The sequence below is a fragment of the Leucopleurus acutus genome, assembly GCF_964270905.1.
Source record: "Leucopleurus acutus genome assembly, chromosome: 7".
Lineage (NCBI taxonomy): Eukaryota > Metazoa > Chordata > Mammalia > Artiodactyla > Delphinidae > Leucopleurus > Leucopleurus acutus.
In genome coordinates this window covers 87,559,635-87,580,347 of record NC_139150.1, presented here as the reverse complement: position 1 = coordinate 87,580,347, position 20,713 = coordinate 87,559,635, and the positions used below count along the sequence as shown (strand labels likewise).

Here is a 20,713-nt window from a genome sequence, read left to right as displayed (position 1 = left end):
TCACACATTTGGACTCAGGGCCATCACACACCGCATAGATTTATCCTTCTCAAACTATTCCGAGTGGCAATTTCAAACAGGTGGAGTCATTGCTAATAATGTTTAGGCGCTTCAAGATTGTATTATTTTTTGCAGGGTAAGTTTAAAAAAATGGTCTCTATCAGGCTCTTTTCTTTTTAATATTCTGTGTAAGACATAACGTTTTTTGTTATTACTGACATTTGCCATTGTATTTCTAGCCCAAAGCAGAGTATTCACTTTAGCCTGCCCTGATTAATTTGGAATTTACAGAAACAAAAGCTTTCAACAATAACAATAATGTGAACAGATATAATCCTTAGAATTATCCTTTGAGGTGACTACTCATGGGCACTGTTGTTGACATTCACCTCTATTGTCTGATGATGTAGCGTCGCCTGATAGGTTGTTTCCTGGCATGCCTGGAGAGCTTCCCTATAGCAGCACTTCACACGCTGCTTCAGACCTTTTAGACAGTGGGAAAAGCATCTCTGCAGGTTGCAGGGCCTCAGGCCCATCATGTTGCAGGCTCTTTTTGTATCAGTGGTGGACAACCAGTGTAAATAGTGCATGGCTGCGCTGATGGCTTCTCTTCTTGGAATGAACATTTATTTTCAAAGTACTCTGTGACTTGATAGGTGAGAGACCTGGCTTTTCCATTTTTTGCTTTGCCTCAAGTTGCAGCTATCTTTGTATCCAAAATCGGAAAATATTGGGCCTCAAAAGATACTGCAGAGAAGAAAACGAACTCTAGTATGGGCAAGAGATAGAAGGTAGGACTGAGGGTTCTATCAGGAAAAGATGGAAAGGAGAAATGACATTTGCTAAATGTTGTCCTGCAGAGCCGTGTGATTGGCCTAGTGTGCAAGGTGGGGGGTAGTGAGTTCCCACATCCCTGTGGCAGAGTGAATACTTCACACGTTTACTAGCTTCACCCACCTTAGGGTGTTAACTTGTAGGATATCTCAGGTAATAACTAAGTGTAGTTGCTGTGTTTCCTTCGCACTTTATTGATGCATAACCTACAGATGTAATAACTGCTCTGTTTTTAATGTAAATAACTGGTGACCTGAATCTTTACTGATGAGATTAATGCATTCCAAATTTCTAGCATGCTCTCATTTTCAAAATTGCACCTAAATTATTAGCTATTAATAGTGTATTACTTCACATGAATTGTTTACACTAATTTTATAGAGAAATAAGTACTTTTAAAAAGATGTTTCCTATCAGCCTAAAATATGATTTAGCAGTAATTTCTTGTTTTGAATAGTATTTAAACATAATAGCTAACTTAAGAAACCAGGAGGTAAATTTCCTAAGCAGGCAATGTATATTGGCTCTTGTTTTTTCCCTCATATTAATGATTTTACAGTGTGATGGTTGATACTTTTGACCCTAAGTGGCCTCAGATTATTTGAAAAGTAGTTTTTGTATTTCAAAAAAAAGCCAACAGGAGTCTCATTTTCTCCATTTGTAAAAAATGGAGATAAAATTCATGAGCCTCACTGAGTGGGTGGGAGCCCTCGGGACAGTAGTGGCAGCACCAAGCCCTGGGCCTGGGCCTTAGAAATAGCCATGGAAGCATTGCAGTTGGTTTCCGTTTTGTTTTGTTTTTTTAAATGAAAAATTCTAGATTCACATTCTTAACAAAGACAACTAAATATTTCCTCTTCACTTTACACAATCAGAAAGAATTTAAAAATAAATCCTTGTTTTCAAGGAGAGAATTTATATGCCAGGGCAGTTGGTACTGCCTCTTCGATAATATAATTATGTCTGCATATACATTTTCTATTTTGTTAAAACAGTCAGCATTTAGGATGATAAAACTTTATCAGAAATTTTGAATCAAGCATTGGCTCATTTACCCAGGATCAGTTTCCCTCAGTGAGATTGAAGGCCTGATTCATAAGGCTTTCAGAAATGTTTCTTGGATAAAGAGAAACAGCTAGGCTAGGAGTTCCCCTCCCTCAGCCTTCTACTTCTCTCCCCCAGATGGCTCGAACCCTACTGACCTCCAGACTTCTGCTCTGGTGCAGTACAACCCATTGTTTTTTTAATGATGAGAAGTTAGTATTTTACTAAATGTTGAATATCCTATGGTTTGAGTAATATTAAGATTATAAGAATTGACTACATTTTAAGGACCTGGCTTTGGTTATTAACTAATGTGGTGTTAACACAGGCATAGGAGGTAGGACTGGCTGCTAGTTCGTTGTAATGGTTTCTTTTTACGCATGAGCTGGGTTCTCATAAGTTGTTGTTGGCTATCTCACCTTTATGTTTGGATATGAGAGGAGAAAGCTTTTTAAAAGTATTTTCTCTCACAGATAAATAAAAGTTGAGTATATGTAAATGTGTATGTATGCAGTTCAGTGTTTTAGTCATTATCTCTTGAAGAAAAGAATTGCTTGTAAAATTTTTTTGGTGTTTTCTGCTGTTGTCCCTCTGACAATTCAGTGAGGAATTTTAAAACACCCTCTACTTATGAACAGGTATTCTGTGTGGGCTTTATCTGAGGGTGTTCTTTCTGATTCATGAATTTGCCTCCTGGGCAGTCTACTCCCATAGGTCTCAGTTCCTTGAGATGTCTAGAGTTTAATGAAATCAAGTTTCACAAAATTTAAACAGCTTCACTTTAATGGTACTGGGTGACTTTGTAAGTGGTTGTAAGCCAGCCCAAAAAATTCTGTTTGAACATACTTTTAAAATTTGAAATGTTATAAAAAATTACTGTTGATTTGATGTCAATTGCTTGTACTTCCAGCTCTGAAGAGTGAATACTGTATATATATTCGTAGTCTTTAGAATTTGGGGTTTTTAAATGATTTCTTGTTTTCATGACTAGAATTCTGAGAATTTATTTTTACTTTGGGGCACAAAAATTTGTCTTACTGATTGATTTCTTTGGTGTGGGAATCGCTTGACATGCCAGGTCATTTCATTTTCCAAAAGCAAAGTTCTTTGTTTATCTTTGTGTAAACCTTCATAGGGAAATGAGATGCTTTATTTCAAAAGACCTTGATGTAAAAGTGTGTTTCAGATTTTTTTTTTGGCAAATGTGCTTATGGAAAATCCTGTCGGTTCTCAAGAAAATAATTTGCACTAAAGTGCAAAAATGCCTTCCTCTGTCAAGTATTTGCAAATCGCTTCAGTGAATATAATGTTATCTTTTTCCAACTGTTTTCAGAGTAATTCTTCAGTCCAGTGTTCAGAGCTGTAAAACATCTGAACCTAACATTTCTGGCAGTGCAGGCATTACTAAAAGAACCACCAGATCTGCTTCAAGAAAAAGCAGTTTTAAAAGGTGAGAAAAGAATCCTACTCTTCTGAAATGTTCTAAGCATTGGTTTTCCAGTTTAATCTTCTGGAGATAGAAATGAAGACAGGAGAAAGCAGAGTCCCTGTGGTAGGAAATTAATCAAAAATGTTTCACTTGTTGATCATCTAAGAAAATCTGAACCATTTTAATTTGGGGTTTTGTTTTGTTTTGTTTACAGAGGTGATTCTCAACACTGGAAATGTGGTCTCTGGGTCATGATATGGGAAAGTTGAGAATGCTGTACTTCTAAGTTCTTAAATTAAGAACTTCCAAAGCTCTCTGTCAGGACTTGGAGGAAATCTTTCTGTCTGTATATCAGATCCATCATAATTGTTGGAGAATTAGTTGTAAATAAGTGTGATGGTGGAAAAATGAGAACTCCCGTGAGTTTGGGATCCTTCTTTACCCAGCGACTATCCTCTTGGCCACAGTCTCTATATACCCAAGGGCGCTAGCCTTTTCACTTTCTGGCCCAGCATCTTTCACTTCCTTCATTAATAGAGGCTTTCACAAAAAATTGGACATGTTCTGTGACCAAATCCATTACTCACCATTGTTTTTGGATGTTTATCATGAACTGAGACATTTCATTTTTAACATATTCCAAAAACAGATCCCCTTTTAGGGGAGAGCAGTTTGCCCACTTCCTATCATCTCAGGAGGCATAGGCAGGCAGGCACCTTTTTTGTGTTTGTGTATCTTTGCCTTGAGCTGGCAACCCGTGCGGTCCTGAGCATGATAGTACCGTGCTCAGGGCACAGTGTTGTCTTATAGAGACCACGAGTAAGCTGAAGATAATCTGAACCAGACTTTAAAACGTCCTTCACAGTTTTCCTTGCTTCTTTTTGGCTTCCCTGCCCTCAGATCTTTGAGGCTTTGGGCCTGCATTGACCTTCAGTGCTAAGGTAGTCTCCGGTGCAGTCCCACAGCAGCCTGTGTCCTGCGGGACTCACTGACAATCTAGAGAGCTCTGTGTGTTTTGCTTTTGTAAGGAACGGTTCCATTCTGCCACTCTCCTTCTTTGCTGATTCTTTTGTACAGTTTTACTACAATCTTTTACTTGCCAGAGAACGTGATAGTGCCTCAATACAAGTATTTGAGCATTGGGCACTGACTCCTGATTTTAGGGTTTAAAACTTTTCATTAGAAAGGTATCAAATATTCATACTCTTTGTACTCTAATTCACTGAGAAGAATATTAGAGAAATACTGACCGAAAGTCAAATTTAGGTACATTATAACATAATATCAGAAATGTTATTTATAATAGTAAGAAATAGGAAATGATTGATGAATTTTGCCAAATGAATCGAGAGTCATGTTTTCAAAGGAAAGTTCATGACCTGGGTTAATGGCTCATGGAGCAGTAAGTGAAAAGGGCTACACGTAAAAATTATGAAGTATTGCTCTAATTTTGTAAATGTAAACTATACTTTATATATATGTGTGTGTGTAAAAGTGTATAGATGTGTAAATATTTATAAGCTTAACTATTTATAGATGTGGACATTTCTGTTGGGTTGGCCAAAAAGTTCGTTCGGGTTTTTCCGTAGCATCTTACCAAAACACCCAAAAGAACTTTGTGGCCAACCCAATATATATGTAGAGAAGTAAGATAAAGGAAAAATATGCCGTAACGCTAACAGTTCTTCCGGTTGGTAGGGCATTTGGGGATTTTTTTTCTTTTTTTCTGTCGTTTTCTTTTTTTCTAACTTTTCTACAATAAATGAGGGGAAATGCGAGTTTTCTAAACTTTGACACGTTTATGGAAATTAAATTATTAAAAATTCAAATAAAGGGCCTGCTGTTGATGATAGTTAGACATGTTTTGAATGGACATATTCTTTTCAGACTTTTATCACAGCCGGGTGAGTTTTGCACATTTAATTCCGCTCTCTGCTTTTCTGGATGGCGCTCTGCAGGTTTCAGAGGAGTTGGCTAGAGTCCTGGAGCCGGGACTGCACTTGCCTGGTCATACCACGTTCCTCTTAGGGTGTGGCCATATGGCAGTTTTCCATCTAGGTCTTGTCTAGTGATCTAAACTTGTGCTTCTCAGCAGAGGTGGTTCCTGATTGCGGTGAGCATCTGCCTGAGGCCCCTGGACTTGTTGCTTTGAGAGCCCTAAAGTAGAGTTCAGACTGAATAGCTTGACCAAATATTGAAATGGCCCAAAGAAAGCGGTTTTCAGGCATTCGGGATAGTGCTGAAAACCAAAAAAAAATTATTTTAAATTCTGAAATGGACTTTCAGAGATTTGGAGGGGCGAAGAAGTAAAACAACAAGAGTTAATTGGGCTTCACAGTGCTTTTAACCATGCCCTCCATGTCGGGTCTCCTTTACCTCTTTCTGGGCTTTGACCTGTATTGGCATCACCTTAACTGTGACCACATACAGCTCACCAGAGAAAGGCAAATACGTTATGCACAGGTCCCATTCCCTGCTTCCAGGAAATAACGGGAGTCAGCACCCAAGCTGTAGCCTGAAGTTTTTGTCCTATGGGATAGTATTCGTTTGTGGTTGGAGGGTAGTGAGAGAATTAACACAATTGTACATAATCTGATTCAGGACAAAATAATATGAGCTAAGATTGTTGAGTAATTTTAAAGTATTGAATAGAAATCTTTTCTTTGAACAGCAGTACACACGCACACACAAAATAGTACACCATTTTTGCACCATTTCCGTGTACATTCATAAACTCTTGCAAGGCGCCAGGGTTGCCAGTCTGCTGTTATTCCCATTTGTGAGGCCTCCTCTCTTGCAGGTTGATGTTGTTTGTACGTCATCATCATCATCTCTATTGAGCCGAAGAGCTTGACCTTTCATTTCCATGTTCTATTCTACTCTTTGAGGCTTTCCAGGATGAAGACCTCACCAACATTCACTTTCCATTGATTTGGCTCTTTTGATTTTTGACAGTTTACTGAGAGGCTTTACATCTTGGAAGAACTTTTCCGCAAACATGTTAAAAGAGCAGTTATTTGGAGACTGAAAAAATATGAGTTGTGGGGAAGAATTGCCACCATGTTTCTCTTATGGCAGGCGACTGATTATTCTCCCATGTATCCATTGAACATTAGCCACATCTAAGCTTAAATCGTGGGTGACAAGCTCTGCTCTAGCACAGCTGTGGCAGTTCAGGCACGGAAACACTGGAGTGTCTGGTGGCGGATGGGGTGCTGAGAGGAGTCCGTGTAGCACCTTCCTCATCCCCTTTCTTAAGTCCAGAGAAGTAAATTAATGGGCTTCTACACCTCCCACTTCCTGTTAGAGCTAGAAACCCATTTTAATGTTTCTGTTTTAATAATTAATCCACTGAAGAACCAGCTAAATAGAATTGGCCCATTTTTCAGTGTTGTTTTATCAATTCTGAAGGGCTCCCTGAGAATGAGTCTCGAACGTTTCATCATCGAGCCTCTGATTGAGAACTTGTAGCCACCTCATTTGATGTCATTCAATTCGGTTCATGTCTGTACCCTGCTCACCCATTGAGTGCATGTTTCTGTAAGCTTATACTGTTTCTTTGGGGCAGTCTTTTGTTTCTTTTTTTAAAAAAATTATAACTTCATTTGTTTTCTAAGAAAACTGTCATGTATAAGTGCCTTTTTTATTCCAAGTTGCATCATTGGGAACCATCACTTTCTGCTCCACCTGCCAAACCAAACCAATGTTCATTGCTTTGGGGCATTTTGTACCTAATTATTCATAGTTTGGAGGAAGATAAATTCTCAGGCTCTTTCTTCAGCCTCTGAAACCATGAGTCTCTTCACAAGCCCTTCAGTTGGCGTAACTACATTTAGGACTTTGGCTTTTTAAGTCTTCTCATTTGTGACGTTTGCCATCATCATACCTGTCACTGCTTCTTCTTCCTTAGAGTCTCAGATCTCAGTGTCTGTTCCATCACCTCTGGGCTTTAGTTCTTCATCATTGCCATTATGTTTAAAAACTATATCACTGTAGAAACCCCAGAATGTTGTATCTAAGTACTCTTTTATGCTGGTTACCTCTGTTCCTTTAAAATATTAATCTCCCTTTGAAATTTCAGATACTTTCCCTCTTGGCTCCACCAACTAACCTGGACCTTTATACTCAGTGCTCTACTGGGGTCTCGGAAAACTAAATGTTTGATTCGGATGAGCTGCTCTGATAGAGCACCGTTATCGTCATCCAAGTGAGGGTCACCTCCAGATTGGAATTGGTTTCTCTCTTTTCTTTTGCTTTAGTTGTTCTCTGAAAGTTGCTATTTAGTTGAAAGCTAAAGTGATCAGTTGGGGAAGGAAAGAAAGGAGGTAGGGTGAAGCTCAATGTAGGTACATTATTCACGAACAGAAGAGGGTCGGCGGCTGTCCCCTTGCAGCTGTGCAGCAGTGCGGAGCAAGGTGGGAGCAGGTGCAGGGTGCCTGCTGTGCTCTGCTAAACTGGAAACTGCGTGCTGTGCCCCAGCTTTTTCTGTGACCGACTTCTGGCTTTGGAAATAATCAAGTAACACTTCTTTATCTTTTCATTCTTTCCACTTTTCCCACAGCCTGATTCCTCAGAGGGAAAGAAGGAAAAGGAATGCTTTGCAACAAATGCCCTTCATGGCATTATGGTACTCTCATTGCTCGGCCGCTTTTGCACTCCCTTCTTTTTTTATTGTTTTTCTATTGTTTTTTAATTTTTTGCAGAACTGAACCTTTTTCTGCTCTGCCTCTTCTCTCCTGTTTGTCTTTACTTTATGGTTGATATTGTACCGTCTTTTCCAAAGTATCTGTCATTAAAGAATTATACAAAGTGTATACTTTTTAGCATGTCAATATTTTTATTATGTTGCCTTCCTTGTCTTTGATAACTACATATGGGACACTTAAAAGCCTTCATGGTAAAATCCTTTTTTTTTTCCCCTGTAGTCCCTCCATTTCAAGGACTAAAACAGTCTTGCGTTAAGTAAAAACCTGTGACCAGAACTTGAAGGAAGACTCTAGGAACAGAAAACTACAACGGGACTTTAGCACAATTTATTTGGAAACAAAACAGAATTGCAAAAGCCTTAGCTGCTTTCCACCTAAGAAGTTTATTCAATGAAGAAAATGTCCACTGGAATTTAAATAACTACATGAGTTTGGGTACAAGTGAATGACTCGAAGAGGGCCCAACTCTCCTTCTATAGAAATGTCTTTAACAAAAAAAGCTGTTGTAAATTAGTCTCAGGTGTAAATATCAAAGCCCTCTGTTATCAGGAGAGCTGACTAGTCTGTGTGGTGCACGTGTGTCCCTGTGATGGCAATCAGTTTAGCTGCTGGCCTTCAGAAGAATTGAGGGTCTGATGGAGGTTTTTTACTTATTTATTTGCTGTTCACCCTGTGTCAAAATTTATAAAGATAAAACAAGCATTACTGAAATGGTACTTTCTGTAATTTGATACTATTTGGTTTAATCATCTTCACTTTAGTATTTGTAATACTGTTATAATGTTAACTCTGTCAAGTACCCAAGCTGCTTGTCTTCCACCAAAGAGTGCTTTACTAACAAGAATCTGTGAAAACCACATTTGAAGGCTGTTGCATGTTGCGGTACTTTGGTAACCTAAAACTTTCAAGAGAATGTTAATAGTAGCTTTAGAAGACTCAGGAGGAGAAACTGGCTTCAGAGTTGGAAGACTGTTGTTAAGTCATTCGTTTGTCATTTCGAGACTGAAGAATGCCAAGGCTGCCCACTATTTGGTTGCCCAGTCATACAAATTAAAATCATATTTCCTTCCATGCAGGAAAAAACCCCACACTGTTGGTGTTTCCCCTGGAAACAGTGATCCCAAATAATGGTGACTTTTTAAAAAAGTTACTTTGTTAGGGTCTTTCTCTGTGGCATTGTGGATTTTTTTTGTTATGTGAATGACCTAAGGCCATTCACGCACCCTTTGGTTTCAGTGACAGTTATTCCTATCTGGATTTCAGTTGTTTGTAAATAAGAAACTCACTGTTGCCTTTGGTTAGGGAATACAACTAATAACTCTTTGCAGAGTGCCTTCTCCCCTGAACCCCACAGAAACACAGCAGAGTCTGTAATGTAAAACAATCAAAAAACAGAATTTATTTGCTGCTAAAAAAAAAAAAGTGGGTCCCAAAAGAAAAAAATATTTGTAATCATCTTGGTTACCTCCATAAGAAGTGAATGGTTTAGTTATTGCTAACCAGTGTTTGCCTGTCCTAGTCTGGAGAATGGGGAGATGATACAATATTAAAAGGCAGAATGCCTTCACGTTATAAGATGAATGAATCAGGTCAGTAGGCCATTCCATTTTTAAAAAGCTGCCTTTTTAATACAAATATGAAGAATAAGGAGCGGTTGGAATAAACAGATTAAAGTCTGCTAATGCAGAAAGTAATTAGAAGACGGTGGATCTATTTTGGTATTTCCTCTCTTGGAGTAAATTGTAAGGTTGCCTAGTTTTGAGGGGAGATGGAAGATGCCATTGTTTTTGGCCAAACGAGCGTTTGTTTGAGATGCTCCTCATTGGGCACCATGAGGGCCATGCCAGCTTTTTTCTGAGGACTAGACCTCAGAAAAACAGTGTTTTTCTATCCCTGGAAGTTCATAAATATAAAGACCTACTTACCTGAGGGAAGACAGCTCTTCATTAAGCTTTGAGTGGGAGGGGAAACCTTCTGTTTGCTGTGTTGGTCTGGGAGATGATAACTAAATATTCAAGCTGTGCCCAGGCGTTAAACACTGAATTCTCAGGGCGACTCTTCTTCCCTTTATACTTTTAAAGGCCATCTCCTGCATAAACAATCCCGGTAGTTGTGAAAATCAAAGTTCCGTCTGAACCGTTCTTGCTGGTCAGAACAAGTAAACGTGCCGTCACCCTCACAGTGAATAAGCCATTTGGTGTCTCTTGGGCTTCAATGTACCTTCTGTTTTACAAATTGCCTTTCTGTGTGGCTGCTCAAGTTTCCAGCTAGAATTGCTGTCACTGTGGTTCTTTCTAAAAATCCTTGTATTTGACAGGCTCACTGAAATTAGTCATCGCAAACTAGTCATTTGTTAAAGAAGCCTTCCTTGGAACACACAATTTGGGATAGTGCTTCAGACGGATCGTATATAGCGCAGTGTTAAATGTACTGGGGACATCTAGAATCTAGGAAGTCTCTGCATCTGATTGATGGAAAGTTCTTCCTGCTGTGAATAAAAGTAGACTCTTCCCCCGGTCCCCAACTGAAACTTTAACATACCCAAGAATCTTCTCAGATTCTCATTTTTAATTTGTTATAGAAGATCTTGTTGCTATGGAATATGAAACAGGGCATGTCAGATGGAGAGATTTCTTTAACTTCAGAGCCTTAAATAACTTTGAAAGTACACCAAGACAGTTTCCATTGGAATTAAAATTAGAAATGAATATTTTTAGGTGCCCTTGAAGCTTTCTGGGGACTCAAACCATCAAGAGTGAGGGACAGTCCAAAAGAAGGGTGGTCTGCCAAACTGGGTACCTAGACATATAGACAGACTTCCATTATGTAATGCTACAGAAAAACTAGAAATCCCTCTAACCTGTCGGTGAAGAGGGACGGATCCTGAGCAGTGCCTCACTAAAACAAGCAGCCTTACTTGTCAAGACGTAGCTGCATCTAAGCGGCCCGCCACTCTTCTAGTCTCCAGAATTTTTCTGCTGTGAACTCGATCCTCTGAGCCTGTCCCCCACCCACTTCCTTCCCTGCCCTCCTCCGCCTCTCACAGGGGTGATTTCTACCTCTTGGGCCCCGACAAGATTGAAGGAGTCCCCAAGTGTTCTCATGAGTCCCCAAGTGTCTCCCCTTGGGTGAACCGTTTGGACCATCTGGTGTTCTGGGCCGCATCATGCCAAGAGCTCCGGGAGCCCTTCCCTTGCTTGACCAGTGGGCCTTGCGTTCCTTTGATGTTTGTCAGAAAGTGGCTGAGCTGCTTCTCTTCATACAGTTTTTAAAGTGATTATTGCATTTTGGAAAGCAGTGCTCATCACAAACAACTTTAAAAACATGTTTTCATTCTTTCCTAGTTCTTTCCCACCGAAACTGTCCTTGTGGGGCTAGCTGCTGCTCTTCCTTTTCTCCTTGATCTGAGTATTCGCCATGTCACTAAGTGGAAATACTACAGATGTGTTTAATTGACTGGACAGTTCACCTAATCTGTGTAGGAAATTACCTCCTTAATTGCCCAGTAGAATTAACTGTCAGCAGATATATTCATCTGATTATATTACTGCAGTTTTATATTAATGATTTGCAGACTTTTATCTAACCTGCACTCATGTATAGATTATTAAAACTTTTAAAATGTGACTGATTAATCAGTATTGGATCAATCGTTGTCTTGATTTTTTTTAATTAAAATGTATATTTCTAATCATATTTTATAAAGCTGAGAGAACTAGTTGAATGTTTATTTTCCTGAAGGTATTTTTAAGATAAAGCTTCATAATGGCGTGTAAACTTTGCATATCTATATAGTTTGATACATATTGTCACATTTGTGTATTGTAACTGGTTTTATACGAAATGTTGAATAGTGGAAATTGTATAATTATAATCATGTAATTAAAAGTATTAACCAAACAGCCTTTTGAGTTTTTAATTCACTTATCATTCTGAATCATGGTAGGCAGTATAAAGTGGATGTAACCCTCTGTAGTATTAGTTTGCTAGGACTGCTGTATTCCAAAATACTGTGATCTGGGAGGCTTCAACAACAGAAATTCATTTTCTTATAGTTCTGGAGGCTGGAAATCCAAGATCAGGGTGTCAGCAGGGTTGGTTTCTTCTGATGCCTCTCTCCTTGGCCTTTTCTCTGTGCCCTCCAGTCCCTGGTGTCCCTCTGTCTGTCCTCCGTTTCTTACAATACGAGTCAGGTTGGATTAGGATCTATCCTAATGACCTCATTTTAACTTAATTACCTCTTTAAAGCCAGTGTCCCCAGATACAGTTAGTTAACATTCTGAGGTAGTGGTAGAAGGGCTCCAACTTAAGAATTTGGGGGTATACAGTTTAGTCCATAACATGTTCCCCAGGATAAGACAGTAAGCAAGTGAGGGGGCTCCTGCTAAGAACGCATTCACACACACCCACTAACCAGCTCAGGCATGCAAAGGTTTGACTTTTCTGGAAACCGCTAAGGAGAAGACACAAGTAAGTCAGGCCCTTAGAGTCTTGTAGGTTATATGCACCGTAGCCCCTTCATTTTGCCTGCCAAGGTCAGGATTAAAGTGCTGAGTAAAGGGCAGGACCAGTGCTAGAGCACTTCACATCCCAGTGTATAACCCAGGATGGCATCCACAGTGTTAATCACCTGCCTTCCCTGTTGGTCTCTTGCAGGGCGGAATCCTAAAAGACCTAGCTGCCCACACCATCATGCAGAGGTTGTGTCTAGGTTGTAGGAGTCTGTCAAGGAGTGCTGTCCAGTTCCCCCAAGGAACTTAGCTTTGATTTGTGCTAGGATATGAGTTTTCAAAGTACAAAGCAAAGGGATCTGTCTTCTCACCCCTATCCAAACTCCTCCTGCACACCACTACTCGCAAAGAGCGATTTCCAGGCTCTGCAGCGTCTGCCTGCCCCTCTGTGGTTTACCCTGAGACCCGTGCTGCATCGTGTGCCCTCCTGCTGACCCACTGGAGCTCAGTTGGCATGGGCCAAGCAACTCAAGGTACATGAGAATGTGAAAGGGGCAGGCTTGGCAGCAAGGCTCTGAGGCTTGCAAGGCTCTGGATGAAACCATAAGGCGTGTCTGTTTCTCGTGGGAGCAGCTGTGGCTTCCAGGACTGTGCAGTGTGGGCAACCAGCCTCTGAGACCCCGGCCCTGTAGATTCTTGGTCTCCTTCTCTGTTGTTGACCGCTGTCCCGTTTTCATTTACCACGTGGACAATTTGCTAAATCCCTCTGCTTCTGTTTCTCAAGTAAAATGGGAATAAAGAGAATTCCCACCTTAACAGTTATAAGGAGAATTAAATGAGATAATACAGCTTTTGGAAAGTGCTTAAAACAGCATTTGGCACACAGCTTTCAATAAATTAGTTTTTTCATACATTTAAGGTAATTTTCTCTAGATAATTAGGTAAAGACCAATTTTTTGATAGCAGATTATGGTCCCTCAGTATCCACTGTTTTTGGTACCTGTAGCATAATTCCATGTAAGTATCATGGTGTAAGTTTTTAAAGAGGTCAGACTATTTTGACTTCTGAGTCTCTTGAGAGTGGTTTGTTCAAGGCAGAGCAGGGGCATAGTTAAGTAGAAAGGCCCCTTCCTGAGGCCCCATGAGTTTATTTAAATAGCAAGTTGATAATGGAAAGAGCAATTAGCAATGTGCGTTCTAAAATGAGCTCTGCCACTTATTCTGTGACTTGGGGATCCTTTATCTGCCTCTTGGCCCTCCCTTTGTTCATCCGTAAAATTGGACCAATAAACGCGTAGTGTTCGGATTAAGAGAGACCAAAGTACGCGATTGTGGCATAGTATGGGGCCCGGTGCCAGCGTGGAGCATAACATCCACCACTGCTTTCTTTTCCTCTGCCCGTGGGTCTTCAGTGCAGCTGTGGGTGCGTTGGAAAGCCGTGTAGTGGGAGGAATTCTCCACAAATGTGATTTTTACCTTCTCTGCAATATGCCATGACTTCAATAACCGTTCTCTCCCCATTGTTGCCCATGTAGGTAGTCTCCAACCTCTTACCTTTATACCACTGCTTGAATATTCCCATATGTAGATTCTTCCTGGGTGGTGCTGCTTATTTTCTTGGGATAAATTCTTTAAAAAGGCATTTCTAGGTCAGGGATATGCAAAAGTTTATAGCTTTCGTTGTACGGTGCATCAAAAAGGAGCTTGGTGTAACTGTTTGGAACACGGATTCTGGACCCAGACTGGGTGTAAACCTTTGCTCTGCTGCTTGTTAGCTGTGTGATTTGGGCCAGAGCGACAATATCTAATATGGTTGTTTGAGGATTAAATGATTTGATATTTGCTAATTACTTAGAACAAGCACCTGGTACATACCAAGAGCCATATATATTATGTTTAATTTAAAAATTAAAATATTACCTTAATGCTCTTCAAAAGGACTATGATACATTCTGTGCTCCCTCTGTCCCCCGTCAGCAGCTGTTGTGACACTGCTGAGCTGGTTCATTAACAGGAGGACAATGGCCCTAGGGCCATGGGTCGTGGTCACCATCACTCCCTGCTATATATTGTCCTATCTTTCAGCTGCCCCATTATTCAGATTCGGGGCATTTTGTCTTCTAAGTGGTTGGCATGATACGCCCCTATGTTATATATAGTCTCAGCATTTTCTCATTTTATTGGAGAAGCACGTGGCCTCTGGGATCCCCTTTCAGGTTCCTCTCCAGGTAACCCCAGCTCCCTCAATGGGGAAGCTGGCCCAGTCCGTGTGGAATGGAGATCCTTCTGCGCTGCCCCTGAAGCAGGTCTGGTCTCCTTGCCTTGTCTCTAACTGTGTCTCATTTCTTTGCTAGAAAGTCTGCATGACTTTGACATGCTTCCGGATGATGGGCGCTCTATCCACACTGAGGTGCCCAGGTAAGGAGGCCTCCTGCAGGTCGGGAGGCTGGCCTTGGCCCCTCTGATTCTTATAATGGCCAAATATCATAGGTTAAATGAGGAGAGCCTTTGGGTGGGAATAGAAAGAGTGGGGGAGGTAGTGAGGTTTGTGCGTCGTTTTACTTGTAGAAAGACAATGGTTTCTCTTCATCGTGGGTTTGCTTCCCTGTGTAAAGCAAGATGATTTTTCAGGCAGACAGTTCTTCCTTGTGTAGGACTCCAGAGAATGCAGCCAGTCTGGCATTCCTTGCAAACCTACCCCCCACCAACCTACTAAAGGCCAGTCATGTCCCAGCTGTTGAGTAATCCAACCCCCCGCCTCCCCCGCCCCACCACCACCAGCATAGTTTCAGCCACCCTCAGGAGGCAGTGCTGCCCCCGGTTGGGAACTGCTGATTAGGTTCACAGTTTTACTTGTGATGTCACAGAAACAGCAGCAGATGCTCTTGGGACCCTGTAAAGTGAATATTGTTCTCCTGCCTCGTTCTCCTCTGGCCCAAGCCCCAGCTGGCAGAGGAAGGGGTCGGAGAAAAGGTTTCATCTGTATAGGAGGCAGCAGAGGCTAACCCTGGGTATAGGGCTCACGAGTATTCATGAGACTGGGGGACCCTGAGATTTTAGGCGGGGCCTTCCTGCCTGGCCCTGGCTTATCAGTGTAGCGGCCGTGGGGAGGTTGCCCATCCTTGACAGCTGGACAACACATGGAGTACCATAGGCAGACCAGTGATTGCATGTCCTTAAGCGGCAGCTGAGCGTTCCCTCCACATTGGCAGGACAGGCGTGAGGGCAGGGAGCGTGATGGCTGGTGGCCACCCTAGCTCACTCCTGCTGTTGAGCCGTTCTCTCTGGCCAGCCCCAGATTTGCCTTGCGGTTAACCAGGGAGTTTAGAGGATGAACCCTGGGGTCTTTTCTCCAGACAGCATAATAAACGAGTCACCCCCCTAAGACAGGTTCTGGTGTTGTAAGTCCAACTCTGTGTGTCTCCCACCTTTTCCAGCGATGGTTGGATGTCCTGGGCTGTAACCTTTCTAGACCGACTTTTAATCTGGCTCGGGATCCGCAGGGACTAGATCTTCAGCGGTTTCTCCTGGACACCACAGCGTCACCATCAGAGATTTTCTCAAGGTGCAGTTTAAACCTGTTTCCTCAGGCCCGTGCCTCAGAGTCACAGCAAAGGAGTTTTTGCCTCATTCTTCCACTGGGTACGGAGATTTCAGCCCAAAGCCAGAGCTGGGACTTCCTGTAGGTGACCTGGGGGGAGGACTGGGTTGGGGACATGACCAGGCTGGCACCCCCTCTGGTAGTGGTGCAATCCTGAGTCCAGGTCGACAGCATTCCTTGAACTTTCTTACGTTAGAGGTCCTTGTGACTATCTGATGGGAGTTGGTCCCTATGGCCCCCCCAAAAGCAAAATTTTGAAGACTTCATAGACAGGCCCTCCATGGCATCACAGCATCCAGAGGTGCTGTTCACACAGGTGCAGTGTGAAGGGTGCCCCCTAGACGTGTGCCATGAAGGAGCCTATTCACCAGTCATCCCAACGCCCCCTTCTGGGCCTTCAGGATCCTCGGTGAAAACCCCTGAAGGATGTCTTGCCACCCTGGTCACAGGACCCTGGGTTGCCACTTCCTTCGCTGGGCCACCTGGGCTCTGCCTTTCTCCTGCTTCCGTTCTACCCACCGTCCTCTCCCTCTTACTGAACACTTCTCTGGCGTCCCCGCTCACTTCCACTCTCACTTCCCCTCACCACCAGAACACGTAGGTTCTGATCATTTTGCATTGCCAAGAATGTAGGCCTCACCTCAGGTACTTTAAGTTTTCCTCCCTGTTGCTCTAATGCTGCTCCTATCTGAGCAGGTGCGTGAAGTGCAGACCAGAGCCCCCAGCACAGTTATGCGGGTGGTTCATCAAGGTGAGTGAGGTCCCCCGGGGCTGGGCAGTGCACACCTCTCTGGAGGTATCCTCGATGCCTCTGGCAGGGTGGCTGTTCTCGAGAAAATAGTTTTCCTATTTTCTGAGAACATTTGAGAACTCTCAGAGCCCCCTGAGGGACTTATGTGTAAGTTGATGCCACTCCGTTCTCACGACAGGCGTTTCCCAACTCATAAATGACTGTGCTCCCAAGTCAGTCTTCTGAAATGGGGCCACATTTTGCGAAGAAACAAGACAGCTGGTGCTCTCCCCACACTATGGGGCCACTTTTGCCCGTGGTAAAGCTGTGATGGGTTAGAGAACCTTTGTGGTTTGGTTGGGGAAAGTCCTATTGCCTTGGAGTCATGGGAAACCTATGGCCAAGGAAAAGGCTTTCCCAGAGCAGCAGGAGATGGGCAGAGGCCTCCTGGGCCAGCGGAGGCCCCTGGAGTGCTTCGGACCTCAGGCTCCATGAGGCCCCTGGGAGAGCCCAGCTTCTGCTCCTGTCTCCACCAGCGCCTTGCCGGCAGCCTTGAACCTGGTCTCGTGGCCTCTCAAGTCTTGGCATCTCCACCTGTGCAGGAGACCTAATAAAGCTTTCTAAGAGCACTTCAAACGTTTTCAGGAGAACGTGTCACAGTGTGGCATTGCCCTGAGCGCCACCTCACCACAGGGAGTGGCTAAGCATGACAGCACACAGCCCCATGTGGTCCTTCGGGCCCCCACAGAGGTCCATGTGTCCTCTGGCCTTTCCCTGTCTCTCTCTTGGAAGCTTTGTCAGAGGGACTAATCAATTAACTGGAAATTTCAGGAGTGTGTAGAAAGAACACAGCTTGGGCACCAAATCATCTTCTCACCCCATCCCTGCCCAAACACTAGCTAGGGAGCAAGGAAGACGAATGTCCCTTCCTGTTCCCTGACAGAAAAGTGATGAGACAATTACAGACCAGCACATAGCAGTTGCTCAAGAAATGCTTGTTTCCTCAGGTTACCCAGGCTCTGCAAAGAGGGTGGAGGGGGATCCTTCAGACTTAAAGGCCATTCAGGCGAAGGGCAGAGCCGTACTGTTAGGGGTGCATCCTTGGGCAGTGCTTCCTCTAAGTCAGGAGAGTGGCTCCTTTCAGAAGGAGGGGAGGCTGTGATGGGCATGGTCGCATGGACAGGCTTCTGGAGTTGGCTCGTTAGGTGGTGGTTACAACAAAGTTTTTGCACTTTTATCCGTGTTGTATTTTACAATAAAGATTTCTTTATTTTCTGCTTTTTTCCTTCCTCATTCTCCTTACTGCGTAAATACAGAGAGCCAGGCAGAGCCTTACACTTGGGACACGTTGTGGGCAGTGGTGCCGGCAACCCAACTACCTGACTTCAGGCCGATGTCGGGAGGATGTGGAGGTGAGGGCAGGACCCTGCAAGCTGTTCAGCGTGTGATCCCCATGGAGGCTGAGGGTGGCAGCAGCAGCAGCAGTGAAAGGGAAGTGGGCAGATTTTTTCTCAAAGTGAACCTCTGCTTGTCCTGCTGGGTCATGCTCTGCTAAGAAGGGAGGGCAGCGTGGCTGTCTCCTGAATAGCTTAGAAGATGGTAGTTGTTTTTACTTTGAGGGCTGCCCTTTCCCAGCTTCTGAGACCCGGGTCCTGCTGCTCCGTAGGCCTTGCCAACACCACACATGGTGTGGTTCCAGAGGAGAAACAATGCCTTCACCTATGAAACACCTATGCCCTGGGCTGGCACGGAGGAGCGAGGGAACAGAGAAGGAAAGGACCTCAACTAGAAACCAGCACTAGAAAACGGGGTGCTTGCTGCGGCTTCTGTGGTTCTGAGGAGCCTGCCTTGCATGGGATGAAAATGTCAAATGCTTATCAGTAACATTAGGCTAAGGATGTACTTTTCAAAGTAGCCTGGCCAGACGTTCAAACCATCCAGGGCAAGGTTCCCAGCCAGAAGCAGCTTCTGCAGTGAGTCCGCCTCTTCCCAGACCCTGTCAGCTGTGTGACTTAGGTTTTCATCCAGTCGAAGCAGGGCACCAAAACCTGTCAGGGGTCACACCTCCTCCTACTGATGCAGGTCCTGGGACCAGCTCATCCTCAGGAGCCCCGGCAGGGAGCGCCTGTATCAGAAGGGATCCAAGTCAGGCTTGGGGCTGGTACACCTGCCCTTGGAATTCAAACATGCTTGACCTCCCACTTTCCAAGAGAGTCTGTTAGGCTCACACGTTTTCTTTAATGGGGTTAGTTTGCTTAGTATTAAGGTTACCAGCCAGAAACGTGTCCTGCCTCACGACAACACGTCTACACCCAAGCACCTCAAAGGAGTCTCGCAAGGCACTGTCACGTGGAAGGCTCTGCCTTGTATATAGGTCCGAATACACAGTCCTGCCTCCTGAGTCTCCCTACAGCACATCATGGATTTCCCCTGCCCTCTGCTTCTGCTCTGTCTTCTCTGGGGCCGGACTGTGGACAATCACATGACAAAAGCCTGACATTCATCTGCCCCACCAGATTGGCAAGAGGTAGTCCTGGTGAGCAAATGAAGACCTCTAGCGGGCTCAGAAACCGTCCCCTATTCCCCCAAACTTTTTCTGACCACAAGACCCGAGACTGCTCCGTGGTACAGGCATCCTCAATGTGTTTGGGAAGGACGCAGTGTTTGCAAATACATTAAATCCAGCGCAACGGGCTTTTCCATTGTTATTCACAACACTAAAGGGATCTTCTTGAGAAGGATCTGTTTTGCCAATCTTCAAAGCCAGGGCAAGGCAAAGGGACTTAATGTGACACAGCTCAAGCCTGAGGAGCAGTGACACATCTTCACGCTGCACCCGCTGATTATCACGGCTGAACACGACATTCACTCTCACAAGACTTCTCAGGTCAGGTACTCAGGTTCACTGTGTCTTTTCCGGGGAGAGGGAGTCAAATGATTACCTTAGTACTCAGATTAATAACAAGAATCCAAAAGTAGGCTGTCAACCACAGAGAAGGTCCTTAACTGGCTTAACGTGGCCGAGGGTTCAGTGCTGATTATTCAACAAAATATGAAATGACTTTCTGCTGTGGCCTTTTCCCACATTGTTCTCTCTTGACCTGGGTGTCACCAAAAGGATTCAGCTCTCTATACACAGACGAGGGAATACCAACGTTTATTTACACTTGGGTTCAAGTTCAGAATTGCCATCTTAGTATAGCAAGGCAAAAAAAAGCACAGATCCTGAGACCAAGGTTCAGATTCCCACATAAGCATATTAACCGTGTGACAACCAGCAAACGTTACCCAGTTTCTTCAGTAAAGTGGGAAAAGTGTCACCCCAGCTTCCAGCGGCCGTTACAGCTGCCTCTGCCCCAGCTGCCACCCTGGGCACCACCCTGCAGGCAGCTGGGCTGAGAGAACATGGGCCTCCAGGTCTCGGCCCTGCTGGTTAGGGTGGGACTCAGGGAGTTATTGAACCTCTGAGGAAGCCCCTAACCCCAAAATTCTCCAAAGGCAAGAAATAGGAACTCGAACTGGTGCAAGGGCTAAGTGAGAAAAACTAAACATAGGTGTTCAATAAATCTTAGTTATTTATAAGTCTTGCCCAGGACAGGGACGGAGGGCCTCTGTCACAGGTGTTGAATTCTGACGCTAGCTCTGAGGGAGAAAAGCATGGGGTATTAAGTTGCAATATTCTTGCCTGGACCCCTTTTCATTTGATTGGTGGGATAAATAACATTATTTAAAAAATCATTTACTTAATACTCATCCTAAAACCCACCCAAACACTAAATATGCACATTTATACTAAGCGCGTGTGTGTATGTGTGTGTACATACACGCAGAAACCACGAGGTAGTTTGGATCACCGTGAAAAAATCAATACTTTCCCTAATTCTCTGCCACAGAGTGGTAACCAGTGATTGCACGATA

General features: G+C 43.6%; 1 protein-coding gene across 3 annotated transcripts in view; it reads left to right on the top strand.

Annotated features, from left to right (window-relative positions):
- The window catches only part of CDC14B (cell division cycle 14B), a 101,231-nt gene extending 89,327 nt beyond the window's left edge, over window positions 1–11,904 (top strand). For 2 of the 3 annotated variants that reach the window (XM_082842606.1, XM_082842603.1), the window contains exon 13: window positions 8,233–11,904. In XM_082842606.1, the coding sequence (XP_082698732.1) occupies window positions 8,233–8,269 (37 nt within the window). In that variant the 3' untranslated portion in view covers window positions 8,270–11,904. Of the gene's footprint in view, window positions 1–3,211; window positions 3,329–7,868; window positions 8,167–8,232 lie in introns of those variants that run through there. The other variant, XM_082842604.1, reaches the window with a different exon arrangement.
- The last annotated feature ends 8,809 nt before the right edge of the window (window positions 11,905–20,713 follow it).